Here is a 19,909-nt window from a genome sequence, read left to right on the forward strand (position 1 = left end):
TTGTTAGTTCCACTTCTGTTTGAGTAACCTTGTTTTTCTTGGGGAAAGTAACAATCATTATCGTCTTCCATTGAAAATAGACAGAGGTTAATTAAGGGTCCTCGGGTCTTGTGAAACAAAATGGAGAAAAAGCAGCAGCTGTTTCAGTGTCAGACAATTGTAATATAAGTAAAATGAAGCACATTCAGAGACGGCTACACACGGCAATTATGTACAATGGTGCCCAGAGGAGGTGGTGACATTCTTTCCTGGTTCTATTTCAGGTAAAGCCCACAGATCCAGAACCAAGGACATGTCCCTCTGCAAGTCCAGGGGTGAACATCTGCTGCTGCTACCGGGGAGGGGGGTACCTAGGGCACTGTGTAAGCAAGGTGATCATGACAAAAGTGTTACCTGGCAGGCGATGCGGATGAGGAAGTTGACCACGGTGTCTGTGTGTTGTTTCTCCACTGGCTTGGTGAGGAGAGTCTCTGTTACCGGCATCGATGTACTGCGGCCAAACACCTACACATACACACACACACACACGGGACAGGGTGAGGTCAAACACGCATGCATATTCCACCTAGCCAATCAGAAGGCATGGTGGAGCTGTTCCCTAGACCCATCAGGGTTTCCTGATCATGTGACTGGAGAAAATAATCTGTTCCCTGCTGATACATACACTTGTGCTGGGCGGTGTTACCGCGGCGACAGCTCCAGTGGCGGTACGGAACCTCTTGACGTCCTGTCCGGCAGCAGAGTCCATAGAGAGGCCTCTCTTCACCCCCCCAGTACCGCCTGCACTGGTCCCCTCACCACTACCACCTGGGTCGGCCCCCTCCGCCTCCGGCTAGGAAAAAGGAATCAAATATCAAAGTCTACTTTCTACAGTTGTAAAAGGAAGAGTAGGAGAAACAATTAACGTGTTCTTTCCTCAAATAATTATCCATGTCATTAAATGTGTCTGCACGCGTACCAGTGCGTCTTTGATCCTCTGTAGTTCCCACTTGATGACAACCTCAGCCAGGTCCACTGCCAGCTTCCTCTGTTCAATAGTCACACTGGGGGTGAAGCCCAGACGCTGCATGGCACTGATCATGTGCTGCACCAGGTGGTGACGCACCGGGTAGTACACCTGGGGACGGGGACGGGGAGGGATGCGTGGTTAGACACCACATGGGAGAAAACAGTGGGACAGGGGAAATACCTTGTGTGTGTTCATCTAGGCCACACAGGTATGCTCGAGACTCTAGATACCATCAATCTAAACTCTGACAAAGCCCACACACTTATTAGGCCTATACTTAGCCAGAGCACACACACTCAAACCCCAAAAGGGTCAAGTGCAGAGACGCACAGACACAAACGCTCTGAAGAGGGTGCTTCTATGACACTCCTATCGGAGTGCTGTCAGCATTGTCAGAGATGATTAGAGCTGTTCAGATGGAGTGATTATCTCCGATGGGTGACAGTGACTTCTCAACCCCAGACAGAAAGCACAGCTAAGCCCTGTCTACATGCATACACACTGCACAGAGAGTGAGATGAGCTTCCTGTCCGAGTGCAATCTACACTGTCAGAGATCATCAGATGGAGACACACACACACACGTCCATCATGACAGACTCATCTCTCCAGGGTAATGATGATATGAGTGGTCTCGGTCAGAGAGCAGTGTGTCAAAGTGCCACAGTTCAATCTAGAATGAACTTGACCAGGCGTCAGTCTACAGTTCTGAACAGCTGGCTGGGATCATAATGACAAAGGGTGTAGGAAGCACAAGGGGGGGAAACCCATAGAATTAGTAGATTCTATAAAGTAGAATTATACAGAAAAATCCACCCTGCGTGCTAGGATGTGTGTGTGTGAGTGTTTGTTACGCACTCTGAAGTGCTGGACGATAAGGTGCAGTATATGGACCAGTTGAGGGACGGTGTGTCCCTCCTCCACGATGATCTTGCGTGTCCAGTGGGTCAGCATCTGGTGTCCGTCCTCCATGCGGGCTGGCACGGCCGGGGTCAAGATGGCCATAGCCTGGCGGACTATAGCCCTGGCCTCCATAGTGTGGGCCTTCAGCAGGCTGTGGAACACCTAGATACATGCACAGGTGGAAGAAATATGACCCATGTCAAATGTAAAACGTTACTTTTGGGGGCATAAATCAGTGAGCGGATATCCTTTGTAAATTGGATTATGTAGCCTAAAAACAGGCCAGCAACCTCCAAGAATGGTGCCGGTCAAGTGCCCTCCACATCAATGTGGACAAGACTGATAATCAGCTGATAATCGATGGCAACAACCTGCCACAATATATTCATTATAAGCTATTTCACAGAAAATTCCAACTATATTTTTAAAAAGTAAAGTAACCTGCAGTACGATCTTCTTGTGGATGGCGAACTTGGCGATGATGTGTGCCAGGAGCAGGTGGCCGCTGTACTTGCAGGCAGGGTCAACACAGGCCTTGGGCAGCAGGCATGGCCAGGCGAAGGTCATGAGGCGCCGCAGCTTGCTGTTCCGGGACTTGTTGTTGTCGTGGATGTGGTGGGGGGCGTGCTCCACCAGGAGAGTAGAGAACTGGAGCAGGTAGATACGGAGGGAATCTAGGAGGTCTGCCTGCTTTTCTGGATCCAGGACCTATAAGGGAGAGAAGATGGATGTATTACATATTTCTATCCTTCAAGACATTTCTTTCCAGAGAGAAGATGTACATTCTATAGGTATTTTTAAACAAAGCAACTGATATAATTTAATAAATACAATATAATCAGATTTTGGGGGGGAGCGACAAGTTGTTTTTGGAAGTGGCATTTTCCACAAAGACTTAAAATGCATAATTTGTCATGTAGAGAGGAGGAGAGAGGAAATGAGTTTAAAACCCAACCAGACGATCAGATCCATACTAGGTCTGGTGTTGGTCAGACAGTGAGTCAGAGACTATGATTAGATCGTGTTCAAGACAAACAAAACAGTGACCTTTACTGTTGCCACGGTGACAGTACTGCCAGGCAGGCCAGGACATTACACACTGCTCTGATGGATGGACAGAGTGATGAGAGGAGAGAGGGCAATAGGATGAGATCAGGAAGAGGGGGCAAGATGGGCAAGGGAAGAGAGGGATGAGAGGAGAAAGGGAGAAGACGATCAGAATAAGAGGAAAAAAAAGAGGTAGTGATGGATGTAACAAATGATGAAGGAGAAAGGGATGAAAAGAGGAGAGAAGGACGGGGTGTAGAGAAAGGATGGGCCATCCATGAAGAGTCTTGAGGGCGAGGCGGCGGTTGGTTTTTATACCTTGGTGATGAAGACGCTGGTGATGCTCTCGGAGTTGTCTCCCTCAGGGTTGGGCGGTCCCAGAAGCTGCTCCCCCTCCCCCTTCTCAAAGCTGTACAGGAACGCTGGGTTCAGGATGTGCTGCAACACCTGGGACAGGTTGTAATAACAGAGCCACACTTAAAAGAAGGGAACTTCTCTAACTTCACTAATGGGTGTGGTCTTTTTTTAAAGGTCTATAGAGGAGATAAGAGCAGGAAATGTCAGTTAAATAAAATCCCACGTTGTTTAAAAAACATAAAAATACACATTTACAATGGTCATTTAGCAGACAATCTGATCCAGAGCGACTTAGTCAAATCTTTCAATCAAAAATAAATCAATAAAAAGTACAACTTAATAATTTAAACTCCTCACAATAATAAGAGCATATATCAATGGTAGACATTAAAGACAAAGGAATGATTAAGCAGTCAGCAGCAGAATAACGGAGCATTTATAGATACCATCTCCTAATGAACTAGTCTCCACCCTATACATCATCCTCTAGGCAGGACATCTTTTAATAGAGGCATCATGTGGCAGCATATGCTCCGACGCTGCCATTAACACACACAGGAACAGATAATAGAGGGAGAGGAAATGCATAGCACCACGCTCTCTTATTTGGTCTCATATGTTCCCATTCATTTAGAGTGTCTGTGATATCAATCATACAGACGTCGCCCAACATTACTTTATTGCCATTAGATGATTAGTGTCCTTCTACAGTGTGCGTCTCTCTCTCTAGCGGAGACATTAGCATTATCTATGAAAGCAGAGGCAGTGCCTGTGGCTGAACCAGAGAGAGAGTGTGAGAGATATGCATTATGTTAAATGGTCCAGATGTTAGGCTAGGGGAGGAGGGCTACTAGAAGAACAGCCCTTTGTTAGCAACAGTGGGCCTAATATTTCACCATATGAGAATATGCCTCTATTTCAGCATCACAAATAGCACCCTATTCCCTATATAGTGCACTACTTTTGACCAGGGCCCATAAAAGTAGTGTGCTATAAAGGGAATAGGGTGCCAGTTGAGACGCACCCTGTGAGTGTGGAGGTCCTGGCTGCTGTTTCAGTTAAGGTGAAATATCCACACCCCATCTGTCTAGTGCTATTGCACAGCACACCCTTTCTCCCTATAGAGCCTTGTTTTCAGGAAAATGCTTAAGACAATGATTCACAGTAGAGATATGGGCGATATGGACAAACACCCATATTGGATAAATTGCCTGAATTGATGCGAGAACGAAAAATAGAACGATAAGTTTATAATATTAATGTGCACTTCAGCTTTTTAGTTAAACTTTCAACTACTTCTAGTAATGTGATGGTTGTAGCCACCAGTCGTACCATTAACAATCACCCATATTAGCTAACCTTGTTCAAGGCAAACTTCACATTTCTCTAGTATCGGCTACTTATTGTAATGAACGATATCAGAAAAATGCCTGCGATAAGTCATCGGTGTGTCAGTGTTGATCATTTTCAGTTTATCGTCCCAGCTCTAAACACACGCAGGCACAAGAACACACACTCAAGCACTAGCACACACACACGGACAGCATCTGCTCTTCGCTAGAGAACAATTAAGAGGATGACTATATGAGCAGCATAATTCATCAGGGGTAGTACTGGCGCTGCACCGCTGAAATTAAAACTCTGCAGTTCAGCAGGGAACACTCACGAGTTTGTGAAGAATATTGCCATTTAATTACACATTTTTTGCTTTTAATATAATGGTCTTTCACCATATATTTGTTGGTGTGAGTGAATGTATTTGAGGGGATGCTGTGTTCCCATATACATCTCTGTGTGTGTGTGAAAGAGTACGAGAGCGAGAATGGGTTGGTTACCTTGGCTTTGAGCTCGTCGTTAAAGTGTGGGTCATTGAACTCTACGAAGCGGAAGAAGAGGGCTCGTTTGTGAGCGATGCTGTAGTTCTTAGGGATCTCCTCCTCCATGTAGTCCTTTAGGAAGGTCATGTTGCACAGGAAACGACCCGTAAACGCCCTCAGCAGCTGGAACAGCAGCTCGATCTCATTGAAGTTTCGTCTGGAGGGGGTGCAAGGAGAGAGGGTGAGTACAAGTACAAATCCTTTGACTTTTGTATAAGTCATACATCAATGTCTGAAGATTTACATGAAAGTTCAAGGTTGCACAGTCAAGGATGCATTTCTCTCAAGCCTCTTGAGTTAAAAAATATTGACAACAGTGGTAGTGCAACTGATGCATATTTGCAGTAGCTGAGCAGGCATTAAGCCAGCACTATCATGGCATGTGTGTGAGGTACATATTTGCAGTAGCTGAGCAGGCATTAAGCCAGCACTATCATGGCATGTGTGTGAGGTACATATTTGCAGTAGCTGAGCAGGCATTAAGCCAGCACTATCATGGCATGTGTGTGAGGTACATACTTGCAGTAGCTGAGCAGGCATTAAGCCAGCACTATCATGGCATGTGTGTGAGGTACATATTTGCAGTAGCTGAGCAGGCAGTAGGCCAGCACTATCATGGCATGTGTGTGAGGTACATATTTGCAGTAGCTGAGCAGGCATTAAGCCAGCACTATCATGGCATGTGTGTGAGGTACATACTTGCAGTAGCTGAGCAGGCATTAAGCCAGCACTATCATGGCATGTGTGTGAGGTACATACTTGCAGTAGCTGAGCAGGCATTAAGCCAGCACTATCATGGCATGTGTGTGAGGTACATACTTGCAGTAGCTGAGCAGACATTAAGCCAGCACTATCATGGCATGTGTGTGAGGTACATATTTGCAGTAGCTGAGCAGGCAGTAGGCCAGCACTATCATGGCATGTGTGTGAGGTACATACTTGCAGTAGCTGAGCAGGCATTAAGCCAGCACTATCATGGCATGTGTGTGAGGTACATATTTGCAGTAGCTGAGCAGGCATTAAGCCAGCACTATCATGGCATGTGTGTGAGGTACATACTTGCAGTAGCTGAGCAGGCATTAAGCCAGCACTATCATGGCATGTGTGTGAGGTACATACTTGCAGTAGCTGAGCAGGCATTAAGCCAGCACTATCATGGCATGTGTGTGAGGTACATATTTGCAGTAGCTGAGCAGGCAGTAGGCCAGCACTATCATGGCATGTGTGTGAGGTACATACTTGCAGTAGCTGAGCAGGCATTAAGCCAGCACTATCATGGCATGTGTGTGAGGTACATACTTGCAGTAGCTGAGCAGGCAGTAGGCCAGCACTATCATGGCATGTGTGTGAGGTACATACTTGCAGTAGCTGAGCAGGCATTAAGCCAGCACTATCATGGCATGTGTGTGAGGTACATACTTGCAGTAGCTGAGCAGGCATTAAGCCAGCACTATCATGGCATGTGTGTGAGGTACATATTTGCAGTAGCTGAGCAGGCAGTAGGCCAGCACTATCATGGCATGTGTGTGAGGTACATACTTGCAGTAGCTGAGCAGGCATTAAGCCAGCACTATCATGGCATGTGTGTGAGGTACATACTTGCAGTAGCTGAGCAGGCAGTAGGCCAGCACCATCATGGCGTGTGTGTGAGGTACATACTTGCAGTAGCTGAGCAGGCAGTAGGCCAGCAGCTTGGGCTCCTTCCAGTTGATGGCGGCCATGTTGTCTTTGCGGTGTCGTTCCTGGAAGGCCTCGCTGACCCAGACCCGTCTGAGCTGGCTGACCAGAGAGTGCTGGCCCGCCAACCAGCCCTCCTCATTCTTCACTATGATGCTGATAATCTGAGGAGAGAAAGAGGGGATAGAGAACAGTAGACTCAGGTGTGAGAAGGTATAACAAACTCACTCTGTTGGAAAACATTTGATAGGTGTAAGTAGGGCTGTGATGACATTTTGTCAGCCGGTGATTGTCTAGTCTCACAGTAATTGACTGTTAATTAACAAGCATTTAGCATCTCCTGTCTTCCACACAGCCTACAAGCCACTGATGCAGACCTTAAGAACATCTACATTTTAAAAAGTCTAATAAAACCATGTAATATAGCCTAAACTTCACAATAAATCCATTATTTATTTTAGACAGGTCTAAAGAAACATGATAAGAAAATGTAGTCTATTTCAGAAGAACAGAATAGGATACTCTGAGTTGTCCTTATATTAGGTCCTGATCTGGCTATGCCATATGGCTGTGGGCTACACTAGTTCATTTAGCAGACAAGATTTGCTTAGAATTCCATGGCATTATGTTATAGTATGAAGAATACAATTGAACAAAGCTGAATAAAAGAGAAAGGATATTTCCTCCAAACGATTTGATATGTTCTACAAACGAGTGCGCACATGCGGCTATTCTGTGTTGAGCAGTTAACAAAGAAACAGGTATTCCTATATGCTTAATTTAGAGTTATTAATATAAGTTATTAATGAATGTTCTACAAAGGTTAGGCTATATGTTTAGATGTTTACTACATTGTAAGGCTGCATGATGAGACTAATGATGATTTGAAAAAAGTAGCTTGAAAGACATGAGCTCTGATTAGTTTTTCTGCGCAGGCTGTACACACTACATCAGTCTCTCATTCACAATTTGACAAGCACTTGATAATGCCTAGAATTTCCAGGCAGCATCCCCTTTGTATGGCCATAATGCACCCCCCAAAAAATCCATGCCTTTTACAGCCCTTCTCCCTAAATCCTGCCCGCTTCAAAGCCCTTATCTCACTCACACGGCTCTCCATCATGTGATCTGGTCTTTCTCACAGGCTACAAGTGAAGACGGACATTGGGGACGCAACTGCGCGCATCCTTATCCAATTCTGAGGTGCATTTTGAAGATATTGGAAGAACAGTCCACACTTTGTCAGCCAACAAGATGAGTAGGCCTAACAAACAGCAAAAGCACTAGCCTATGTCAATCTACTATCCCCATAGTACAAAGCTCGACCTATTCTATTCGAGAAATAAATATTCCAAACATAGTCTGGGATAGTTGTGGGATGCGATAGATCCCTAATTAATACAACCACTAGCAACAGATCAGAACATTTAGCTAAAAATGTTGATAGCCTAATAGTTTATTTATTCACATTATAAGCGCAGCAATGCGCACACGGCAGTCGGCTATAAGCGTGAATGTTCCATTAGCATGAAAACACCATTATCAAAAGTGACCGCAAATGCGATTATGCATGTTATGCTTTTATTGTAAAGAAATTGTGCATTTATGGTGAAAATTAACTTACCCAAACTTGAAACTCACGTGCTGCTTATGCATGCCAGTTAGGCTCTACACCCTGTTGTAAAGCGGATAATGTGCTTAAATTTAAAGAAGTTATTTGGCCACTTTAGTTGTGATACAAACCTTATTAAAACATATAGGCCTATGGGCCTACATGAGGTGTGCGACGATGATATGAAAGTCGCAAAAAAAAAGGTATACATTGTTTCTTGCCTGCGCATCATTCACAAGTGATAGTGTGATGGGTGACAATATTAGCACATTGTTGATTTAATATTGTCTTTACATATACTAAATATGTGAAATTTGTTTTGATTTAGAATGGACCATTATAATGCACCTGTCTTGAAATAGGGGCAGCGGGGAAAAAAACACGTCATCTATGCACTTAAATAGCGAATGGACGACGCATTCCCCGTGGTTTATTGTCATGCCAGCCAGGTAGGCTACACTCATTTTCTAAATATAAGCAATGTGCTTAATGTTAAAAAAATAAATACAGTAGGCCTAGCCTATAGAAAGCTGATCGTGCTATTTTTAGTAGAGGCAATCACTCTGTTTTCTCAAGCAATTACATAGTCTATTGAAATGTTGCGCAACATGAGCTCATGGGCTCTCATGAAGTGTTTGATTAGATTTACAAAGACATTTGCATTGATGTCAGAGTGATTAGAGACAATAGAGTGCTGAGTACCAGGCAGTTAGCAAGTTTGGTAGACTACTAATGACCAGCAGCAGCATCAGAGCTTGGAGAAGCTTAATTACCGAGACTAAACGGTCACGTGGAATTTGACTGCCTTCATGACTGGTGACCGCCGGTGTGGCGGTAATACGATCACAACAGCCCTAGGCGTAAGCGATATGGCTGAAACTAGCCTGTCAGCGGTAGATTAACATGAAGTGTCATGGGGTAAGGAATGTGTGTGTGTGTGTGTGTGTGTGTGTGTGTGTGTGTGTGTGTGTGTGTGTGTGTGTGTGTGTGTGTGTGTGTGTGTAATGGAGTGCGCTCGTGTCCATAGCTGTGCATCCGTGTGCGTCCTCACTCACCTTGATGGCCTGGAACTGCAGGTCAAGCCTGGCCGTGTTGGTGGAGGGGGACCCAGGTCTAGCGGTGGCTGCGGTACCAGCAGGGACCAGCAGGGGGGCGAAGCGGCTCGGGTTGGAGGCTAGCACGTCCCTCAGGGGCTTGGCTTCTTTATGCTTCAGGAAACTCTGGAGCACAACAGTGGAGAGGGGATTAAGAGAATGGGAAATATAAGATGTATTTCTTACAGAGATCCATAGAGCAAACTAGCTTAATGAGAACACTTAGAGCAAAATGTTAGCAGCCAAAACGGCACTTGTATTTGGAAATTGGTTTCACACAGGGATTCCTTGACACAGTTAAAGCACGGTAGTGAGACATAATGTGCCTGAGGCTCTTGGGCAGGAGGGCATTTGTCTCACCATGAACATGCGGCTCCACTGTGGGTCATTGAGTGTGGCCTCCATCATGAACAGCTCTACGGTCTGGGACGGGTGACGCGTCAGGAACTTGATCAAGGGCTCCCTGAACGGACTGCCAGCCTGGGGGGGGGGGGGAGATCAGTTAACCATGTCCATGACACACAACGATGTGTTGACAATCTAAAAAAAGTGTTCTTTAAATGGACTGAAAAGGAAGTGGAGGGGAACTATAATTCAGGGGTAGATGGAGAGGAAGAATGAGGAGATTAGAGGGAGAGAAAAAGAGAGGGGAGTGGAGGGATGGAGAGAATTGAGGCTAGAGAAGTGCCTAGTACCTCTATAAGCATGGCCCGCTCGGTCTTCATGACCACCTCCAGCAGAGGTTTGACCAGAGTCTGAGGAGCTGCTGGGATCAGGTGGAACAGGTTGATAATGGCCGAACATATCTTCATCTCCTAGAGAGGGAGAGAGGGAAGGTGGAGGTGAGAAAAGAAAATAGTATTAAGTAATCTTTACCAACGTCTTGGACAGACATCTTGATTTTACAGTAACTGTAGAGATACACTAGCCCAATACCAAATGGACCCCTTAGTCCAGCCTAATCCCTAGACACTTTTTGAGATCTGAGAGGATTGGCAAGAGCTCCACGAGTACCTAGGGAGTAGGGGCTAGGGGTCAATTTGGAACTGCGGGACAGGGCATTTCTAAGGGAAGACAGCTTCAGGAGATGAGGAGGTGATGTCACTAGTAGGGGAGTGGTGATTGGTTGTTTTGGAATATGGATGAGAGGGGTTGAGAGTACCATCTACAACTTGCTGACTTCTATGACTTTACTATTAGTGACTCTTATATGACGTTAAAATGAAATGGGAGGGGTAAACTGAGTTGGTATAAAATGTCACAGAACATTTTGATACGGTATAGCACCAGGTAAGGTTAGGTTAAGGTTAAGCAACCAAATACAACAGACAATACAATCCACCAGCACTACCACAACAGTTCAACTATGGGGGGGGGGGCAACATTGTACCCAGTCTCACCTCAACGCCCTCCAATGCAGGCTGTGCCGGAACGGAATGGGAGAGAATGGAAAGAGTCAGCAAAGCAGTGTGTGTGTGTGTGGAGGGGGGGTGGGGTGGGGTGTGCATGAAGGATGGCATGGAGTGGAATGAGTGTGTGTGCAAATATTCAGACAGTGGCAAAGACCTGAGAAATCTCAAACATTTTCATACTGAACAAGGGGGGGAAAAAAAGAGGACAATTCATTAAACAAACTGGTATAGTTGTGCTTCCTTCCTTCCTTATCCCTCCATCCACTCTCTACCCCTCCTCATCCCCCTCACTCTACTCGTCATCCCTCTTTCCCCTTATCCCTCCCTGCCCCCCCCCCCCCTTCCTCCTCATCTCCTCTCTCCCTGTTCTCCTGTGCGGTTGACCTGGTGGTCCCTGCCTCATTGTCAGTGGCAGCCCTCAAAGAGAAGAGTAGTGGCAGGCGAACAGAGGGCCAATTTACATCTCATTACCACTACGTTTGAGGAGCGCAGAGAGGGGAAGAGAAAAGAAAAGCAGGAAATAATGGATGCTATTTCTGCGGAGGCTGACGGTGGACGGTGCATCTCTCCCCCCTGCAACACCTCTTCTTCCCCTTTACAAGGTTATCTGTCAGAGATAACGAGTGGAGAGACGGTGGCTGGGCTGCTGGCTCTGCGCTCTGGCTGGCGCCTAATTAATCATTGATTGTAATATGGCCACTCACTTCTCATCTGGAGCAGGCCTCACTGAGGAGCTGTCAGGGTGCGTGTGTGTTAAGTCATCTTCCTATGTGTTAATACTCACACTGCCATCGCTGCGCTGGCCTCCCTTGTGAGTTATCACTACCACCTCCATCCACTTCCTGAGGTGTTGCTGAGAGAGAGATGAATCAGATATTTAATAATTAATTTATTAAAATGCATGACTACCTCCATGATGCGTTAATAGCGACTTAATAAATAATGTTTAGTCCAAACTCAGCAGCCTTCCTTCTTTACCATCATCTGGTCACAGAACTTGTCATTGAAGGAGTTGGGGAAGAGGCGTGTGACCGAGGTGAGGCGGTTGACCACATTCAGGGTCAGACTGCGGTAGTCCCCCAGCATCATCAACAGAGGGCGCATGTGGGTGTGGATCTGGTCCACCTCGATGGTGGCCCCTTCCAGGAACTGGGAGACAGAACAAAGAGAAGAAGAAAAAAAACATTCCTTTAAGCATAATCATTTTTCAATTCAGGACATTGTCAGCATGAATCATGGCTTATTCTCACCAACTTTATTTCTCTCTCTCAACCCAAGAGCCCAGTAAAACAGCTCTGGATGATCCAGTGCCTGAGAGAAAGGCCGCAACAATAAGGCCAGGGCCAGTCACACACACATAGGGATGATGCATGGCAGCCACATTAATTCTCCCCTCTTCGCTCAGAACAAACACTCCATCCTGTATCGACCGCTCCCTGGCCACGCTCATTAGTGTTAGGCCAGGGAAGACAGCATGAGAGGAGGCGAGAATGACAGGAGAGAATGGAGGGAGAAATGATTGCTGGATGGAGGGAGAGATGAAGGTGTTGATAGGTAGATTGAGGGTAGGAAGGCTGGAGGTCAGTGTTGCATTGAGGAAGAGGCACATGTAGAGGACATTCATCAATGATTTTGTGATGGAGGGAGAAAAAAGGTGTGCAATGAGGGAATCAAGGAAGAGAAATAGGAAAGGGATGAATGAGGTGATGAGGATAAAAGAAGGGAAGGTAAGTTGCACAACAATGCCTTCAGCCAAAATATATGTCGTCCGTATTTAACCCAAACCCTCTGAATCAGAGAGGTGGGGGGGCTGTCCTTATTTAACCCAAACCCTCTGAATCAGAGAGGTGGGGGGGCTGTCCGTATTTAACCCAAACCCTCTGAATCAGAGAGGTGGGGGGGCTGTCCGTATTTAACCCAAACCCTCTGAATCAGAGAGGTGGGGGGGCTGTCCGTATTTAACCCAAACCCTCTGAATCAGAGAGGTGGGGGGGCTGTCCGTATTTAACCCAAACCCTCTGAATCAGAGAGGTGGGGGGGCTGTCCGTATTTAACCCAAACCCTCTGAATCAGAGAGGTGGGGGGGCTGTCTTAAAATCGACGTCCACATCATCAGCCCAGGAGCAGTTGTTGGGCAGAACAGCAGATTTGTACACCTTGCCGGCTCAGGGAATTGAACCAGCGACCTTTCCGTTACTGGCCCAACGCTCTTAACCGCTAGGCTACCTGGGAGGTGTGTAATATACTAACCTTCCTCATACAGGCCTCTCCTGCCTCCTGCAGTTCAGAATTGGTAGAGTTGAGGGCTTTGAACAGGGCAGCAATGATCTTCTCTCTGGACTGAGGCAGGTAGTTACAAGCTGCCAGGGCATCTATGCAGACAGAGAACAACTGTCAATTTACTGCTTTATAAAAGACAAAATGTTGGATTAACAAATTTGTTTTGAAATGCTGTAGAATAGTAGATGACGAACAAAGCAGAATTAGAAAGAATGTTGTCCCCATTTTGGCAAGTTGATTGTTCTACATGTTGAATGGCAGAATTATTTGGAGTCCTTCAGTGTAGTAAGTACTCCGACTCCTGTCATGTACTCACTAAGGGCAGCGATGCGCAGGGGAACCAGAGAGGGAAGGCTCTTATAGCAGGGCAGTTTCATCAGAGCAGCGTCCTCAGCCTCACACAGGTTCAACAGCTGGAGAAAGAGCAAGAAATGGAATCAATATGGATCAATAGGGGATGGAAATACAGAGTCAACTCAATACATTGTTAACTCAATAGGGCAAATTGTTTACAACAGTTTGTGATAATTATTGGCTCGGCCACTTTTAAGGTATGAAAACAAAACCTATGATAAACGTTTGACTTTGTGGTAAACTATTCCTTTCAGTCCGTTGCCATGGCTATGCCCATGACCTCTCACCTCTGTGTAGAAGACCTTGTGCTCCATGACATTGAGGTCCATGGTAAAGAGGCGTGGCTGCAGAGTGGTGCAGAAGGTATTTCCCTCCATCAGGCCGATCTGGGCGTTGGCTGGCTGGTGGCGCAGCAGGTGTTTCTTAGGGGGGATCATGTCCTGTAACACCTGTGGGTGGGAGGGGTTATAACAGGTTATAAATCAGCAGGTGTTTCTTAGGGGGGATCATGTCCTGTAACACCTGTGGGTGGGAGGGGTTATAACAGGTTATAAATCAGCAGGTGTTTCTTAGGGGGGATCATGTCCTGTAACACCTGTGGGTGGGAGGGGTTATAACAGGTTATAAATCAGCAGGTGTTTCTTAGGGGGGGGATCATGTCCTATAACACCTGTGGGTGGGAGGGGTTATAAATCAACAGGTGCTTCTTAAGGGGGGGGTCACGTTCTGTAACACCTGGGGTTACAGTCGGGGGGGGGGGCGTTACACACAAGGTTAGTTTGTGTTGTGCAGTTGAAATCGCATCCGTGATTCCATTCTTGTTAACCAGTTGGTAATGATCACCAAGACCTTCGTCCCAATATCTGTAGCATGTGTAGAGCAAGGACCATATCTACCACTGATACACACAATATCTGTAGCATGTGTAGAGCAAGGACCATATCTACCACTGATACACACAATATCTGTAGCATGTGTTGAGCAAGGACCATATCTACCACTGATACACACAATATTTGTAGCATGTGTAGAGCAAGGACCATATCTACCACTGATACACACAATATCTGTAGCATGTGTAGAGCAAGGACCATATCTACCACTGATACACACAATATCTGTAGCATGTGTAGAGCAAGGACCATATCTACCACTGATACACACAATATCTGTAGCATGTGTAGAGCAAGGACCATATCTACCACTGATACACACAATATCTGTAGCATGTGTAGAGCAAGGACCATATCTACCACTGATACACACAATATCTGTAGCATGTGTAGAGCAAGGACCATATCTACCACTGCCTAACAGTCACCACTTTATGAGCTACGAAACATCCTGTTTTACCCATTCAATTTCTATGATGGTGAATGCATACATACACACGATAACATACGCACATGTAACACATGGATTTTGTGTTGTAGATATTTGGTAGTAGAGTAGGGGCCTGATGACACACAGTGCATGGTGAATTCTGTAATGAAAGTATTTGAATGTTTTAAAATTGTAGAACTGCCTTAATTCTGCCGGACCCCAGGAAGAGTAGCAGCAGCTAATGGGGATCCATAATAAATACAAAATGTGCCACAAAACCCTGGTACAGCATCTTAGACCCACCTCTTTGTGTGGCTCCATGATGATGGTGACACTCTTCCCGGTGACCTGAGCTAGCACCTGCAGGGAGTGCATGGCCTGCTTCCTGACCGTGGAGTTGGGGGAGGTGACCTCTCTCACCAGGTCATGGGTGACCATGTGGAAGGACTTGTCCTGAGCAGCCAGCAGCTCCTCAGTCTTCTCCTCATCCTTCAGAGGGGTGGCACAACGGACCAGGAGCTGCTCCAGTGTGGTCTTAGCCATGGCTACTGCACCGTTAGACACCTGGAGGTCAAACTTTATATATTTAACTATTGTTTTTACCCTCCCCGTAAACACATCTTTCTTTGATTTGATTGTTTTAACCCTGTGTGTCAACACAAATCATACAACTAGGGTCTGCAACAGTTGGTTAACACAGGTAACTGCACCTCTCCAGTGAGGTCCATCATGACGAAGAGCAGAGCCTTGAGGAAGGTGAGTTGGTTCTGCAAGACCCAGATGAGAGGTAGTCTCTCCATCAGGAACTTAATGGACACAACCCCGCCCAGCTTGGCGTACCAGGCCTGCTCATAGCAGCATGCACACAGACGCTCCACGATGTAGGAGAACAGAGGCAGCTGGCACGCCTGGGGACGGAGACGAGAAGGGAGGGGAGAGGGGGGACGAGGGGGAATAGAAAGATTAGCAGAATCAACTCATAGCAAGCACTTATTCACAGACAAAATTGAAAACACTTACAGTAATCAAGACTTCACATCCTACTTAAAACATATCAATTTTTAGAAATCACCACCAGCACGCATTAAAGTGATGCAATCCCACTGGTAAACCCCCAAGCCCCCTTTCTCTCACCCTCTCCTTGGACCCCAGGATGATGGAGGCTACGTCGAAGATAACAGCCAGAGCCACCTCTCCTATTTTACACAGCTCCTTTTCCTCGTAGGCCATGCAGATGGCGATGGCGTCGATCAGAACCAGCGGATCCATGCCCTTAGAACCGTTCTCCTCACTGTGGAACATAGCTGTGTTGGGCTGGCTGCCCAACTGGTAGCACTGCAGCAAGAACGGACCTGGGGGTGGGGGAGACCAACACAACAACCATGAGGAGCATAGAGGAGGAGAAAAGAGTGAGAGAAGGAGATACCGAAGGAGAGAGACAAAGAGCTGCAGAGCTTCCAGCCAAATGAGAGAAAAGAAGAGAAGGGTGGAGAGACTGTCAAGTCCAAAAGGTGAGTGGGACAAAAACACAGGGAGAGAGCAGAGAGAGAAAGATTCATTCTCTCACCACACTGCTGAGCGACAGCCACCATGGTGTAGTGTCTGATGAGGCTGGCCACAAAGGGCAGAGCGCTGGGGCGGAGGTCCTTAATGACAGCAGACATGAATGCACCGGTCAGTGCCTGTTCAAAAGTCCTGCGGGCCGGCGTGTCCTGGGCCTTGTAGCGGTGGGAGATGATCACACTAGGGATCCACTTCTCTGTGAAACTGGACATACCACAAAACACACTAAATGAACATGCCGCCATAGGACATTCAATAGACAAAACACTCACATTAACATTTTCCTCACAGTGTTTCCCCTAGGATTTTTTTTCAGGAGAGAAGAGTTAGTGGCGGCCAAGATTTAGCAACGGCTGTGCGCAGCTGCTGAATGCATATACGGGAAACACTGCATCATATGACATTAAAACTGTAATGCATCATTTACAGGGCCTGTCACATCATGTTTTTATCCTGCGGTAAATATCTCTGGGTAAATCATCTGTTGTCTCTGCCAGTCCCTAATAACCCTGAGGATCGACAGACAGACAGTCTTTGTGCCTGACTGGTTGGTATCTGCCTCCCTGTCCCCTCCGACTCTCTCACAAAGCTGTGTTGTTATTTAGCCCTGCTGAAGGGGACAGCCTGGTGTGTGTGTTATTTAGCCCTGCTGAAGGGGACAGCTTGGTGTGTGTGTTATTTAGCCCTGCTGAAGGGGACAGCTTGGTGTGTGTGTTATTTAGCCCTGCTGAAGGGGACAGCTTGGTGTGTGTGTTATTTAGCCCTGCTGAAGGGGACAGCCTGGTGTGTGTGTTATTTAGCCCTGCTGAAGGGGACAGCCTGGTGTGTGTGTTATTTAGCCCTGCTGAAGGGGACAGCTTGGTGTGTGTGTTATTTAGCCCTGCTGAAGGGGACAGCTTGGTGTGTGTGTTATTTAGCCCTGCTGAAGGGGACAGCTTGGTGTGTGTGTTATTTAGCCCTGCTGAAGGGGACAGCTTGGTGTGTGTGTTATTTAGCCCTGCTGAAGGGGACAGCTTGGTGTGTGTGTTATTTAGCCCTGCTGAAGGGGACAGCTTGGTGTGTGTGTTATTTAGCCCTGCTGAAGGGGACAGCTTGGTGTGTGTGTTATTTAGCCCTGCTGAAGGGGACAGCTTGGTGTGTGTGTTATTTAGCCCTGCTAAAGGGGACAGCTTGGTGTGTGTGTTATTTAGCCCTGCTGAAGGGGACAGCTTGGTGTGTGTGTTATTTAGCCCTGCTGAAGGGGACAGCTTGGTGTGTGTGTTATTTAGCCCTGCTGAAGGGGACAGCTTGGTGTGTGTGTTATTTAGCCCTGCTGAAGGGGACAGCTTGGTGTGTGTGTTATTTAGCCCTGCTGAAGGGGACAGCTTGGTGTGTGTGTTATTTAGCCCTGCTGAAGGGGACAGCCTGGTGTGTGTGTTATTTAGCCCTGCTGAAGGGGACAGCCTGGTGTGTGTGTTATTTAGCCCTGCTGAAGGGGACAGCCTGGTGTGTGTGTTATTTAGCCCTGCTGAAGGGGACAGCCTGGTGTGTGTGTTATTTAGCCCTGCTGAAGGGGACAGCCTGGTGTGTGTGTTATTTAGCCCTGCTGAAGGGGACAGCCTGGTGTGTGTGTTATTTAGCCCTGCTGAAGGGGACAGCTTGGTGTGTGTGTTATTTAGCCCTGCTGAAGGGGACAGCTTGGTGTGTGTGTTATTTAGCCCTGCTGAAGGGGACAGCTTGGTGTGTGTGTTATTTAGCCCTGCTGAAGGGGACAGCTTGGTGTGTGTGTTATTTAGCCCTGCTGAAGGGGACAGCTTGGTGTGTGTGTTATTTAGCCCTGCTGAAGGGGACAGCCTGGTGTGTGTGTTATTTAGCCCTGCTGAAGGGGACAGCCTGGTGTGTGTGTTATTTAGCCCTGCTGAAGGGGACAGCCTGGTGTGTGTGTTATTTAGCCCTGCTGAAGGGGACAGCTTGGTGTGTGTGTTATTTAGCCCTGCTGAAGGGGACAGCTTGGTGTGTGTGTTATTTAGCCCTGCTGAAGGGGACAGCTTGGTGTGTGTGTTATTTAGCCCTGCTGAAGGGGACAGCTTGGTGTGTGTGTTATTTAGCCCTGCTGAAGGGGACAGCTTGGTGTGTGTGTTATTTAGCCCTGCTGAAGGGGACAGCTTGGTGTGTGTGTTATTTAGCCCTGCTGAAGGGGACAGCTTGGTGTGTGTGTTATTTAGCCCTGCTGAAGGGGACAGCTTGGTGTGTGTGTTATTTAGCCCTGCTGAAGGGGACAGCTTGGTGTGTGTGTTATTTAGCCCTGCTGAAGGGGACAGCTTGGTGTGTGTGTTATTTAGCCCTGCTGAAGGGGACAGCTTGGTGTGTGTGTTATTTAGCCCTGCTGAAGGGGACAGCTTGGTGTGTGTGTTATTTAGCCCTGCTGAAGGGGACAGCTTGGTGTGTGTGTTATTTAGCCCTGCTGAAGGGGACAGCTTGGTGTGTGTGTTATTTAGCCCTGCTGAAGGGGACAGCTTGGTGTGTGTGTTATTTAGCCCTGCTGAAGGGGACAGCTTGGTGTGTGTGTTATTTAGCCCTGCTGAAGGGGACAGCTTGGTGTGTGTGTTATTTAGCCCTGCTGAAGGGGACAGCTTGGTGTGTGTGTTATTTAGCCCTGCTGAAGGGGACAGCTTGGTGTGTGTGTTATTTAGCCCTGCTGAAGGGGACAGCCTGGTGTGTGTGTTATTTAGCCCTGCTGAAGGGGACAGCTTGGTGTGTGTGTTATTTAGCCCTGCTGAAGGGGACAGCTTGGTGTGTGTGTTATTTAGCCCTGCTGAAGGGGACAGCTTGGTGTGTGTGTTATTTAGCCCTGCTGAAGGGGACAGCCTGGTGTGTGTGTTATTTAGCCCTGCTGAAGGGGACAGCTTGGTGTGTGTGTTATTTAGCCCTGCTGAAGGGGACAGCTTGGTGTGTGTGTTATTTAGCCCTGCTGAAGGGGACAGCTTGGTGTGTGTGTTATTTAGCCCTGCTGAAGGGGACAGCTTGGTGTGTGTGTTATTTAGCCCTGCTGAAGGGGACAGCTTGGTGTGTGTGTTATTTAGCCCTGCTGAAGGGGACAGCCTGGTGTGTGTGTTATTTAGCCCTGCTGAAGGGGACAGCCTGATTTGATTGAGAGGCTGTTTTCTCCATGCTTGAGCTTATGTTTTATAATGCCAGATGCCATGGCTACCCCTGATGGATTGCTCCATTTCATTATCACCATTTAAAATACTTTTGCTTTAGGAGAGGGAGAGGCTGAGAAGGGAGAAGAGGAGGGAGGGAGGGATTTAGGAGAGGGGGGGGGGGCAGTTAGACAGACTGCCAGACAGACTGCCAGATCAATTTCTGTTCATTTACAGCCCCTGCCACTCTGATGGAGCTCCATTCTCACTTCTTGGCATT

At 47.1% G+C, this 19,909-nt stretch overlaps 1 protein-coding gene across 6 annotated transcripts in view; it reads right to left on the reverse strand.

Moving 5' to 3' along the window:
- trrap (transformation/transcription domain-associated protein) overlaps positions 1-19,909 on the reverse strand; it is an 89,755-nt gene that overhangs the window by 54,057 nt on the left and 15,789 nt on the right. For 4 of the 6 annotated variants that reach the window (XM_082970503.1, XM_082970501.1, XM_045710318.2 and 1 more), the window contains exons 22-42: positions 16,512-16,711; positions 16,079-16,296; positions 15,655-15,852; positions 15,248-15,508; positions 13,909-14,070; positions 13,584-13,680; positions 13,238-13,359; positions 11,966-12,136; positions 11,772-11,840; positions 10,976-10,996; positions 10,271-10,390; positions 9,936-10,055; positions 9,537-9,701; positions 6,852-7,033; positions 5,151-5,349; positions 3,277-3,405; positions 2,353-2,619; positions 1,867-2,073; positions 959-1,117; positions 665-832; positions 394-504 (exon numbers count right to left, since the gene is read on the reverse strand). In XM_082970503.1, the coding sequence (XP_082826629.1) occupies positions 394-504; positions 665-832; positions 959-1,117; positions 1,867-2,073; positions 2,353-2,619; positions 3,277-3,405; positions 5,151-5,349; positions 6,852-7,033; positions 9,537-9,701; positions 9,936-10,055; positions 10,271-10,390; positions 10,976-10,996; positions 11,772-11,840; positions 11,966-12,136; positions 13,238-13,359; positions 13,584-13,680; positions 13,909-14,070; positions 15,248-15,508; positions 15,655-15,852; positions 16,079-16,296; positions 16,512-16,711 (3,346 nt within the window). The remainder of the gene's footprint in view (positions 1-393; positions 505-664; positions 833-958; positions 1,118-1,866; positions 2,074-2,352; positions 2,620-3,276; positions 3,406-5,150; positions 5,350-6,851; positions 7,034-9,536; positions 9,702-9,935; positions 10,056-10,270; positions 10,391-10,975; positions 10,997-11,771; positions 11,841-11,965; positions 12,137-13,237; positions 13,360-13,583; positions 13,681-13,908; positions 14,071-15,247; positions 15,509-15,654; positions 15,853-16,078; positions 16,297-16,511; positions 16,712-19,909) is intronic. The other 2 variants (XM_045710319.2, XM_082970502.1) reach the window with 1 other exon arrangement.

Source organism: Salmo salar, chromosome 28 (assembly GCF_965601325.2).
Source record: "Salmo salar chromosome 28, fSalSal1, whole genome shotgun sequence".
NCBI lineage: Eukaryota > Metazoa > Chordata > Actinopteri > Salmoniformes > Salmonidae > Salmo > Salmo salar.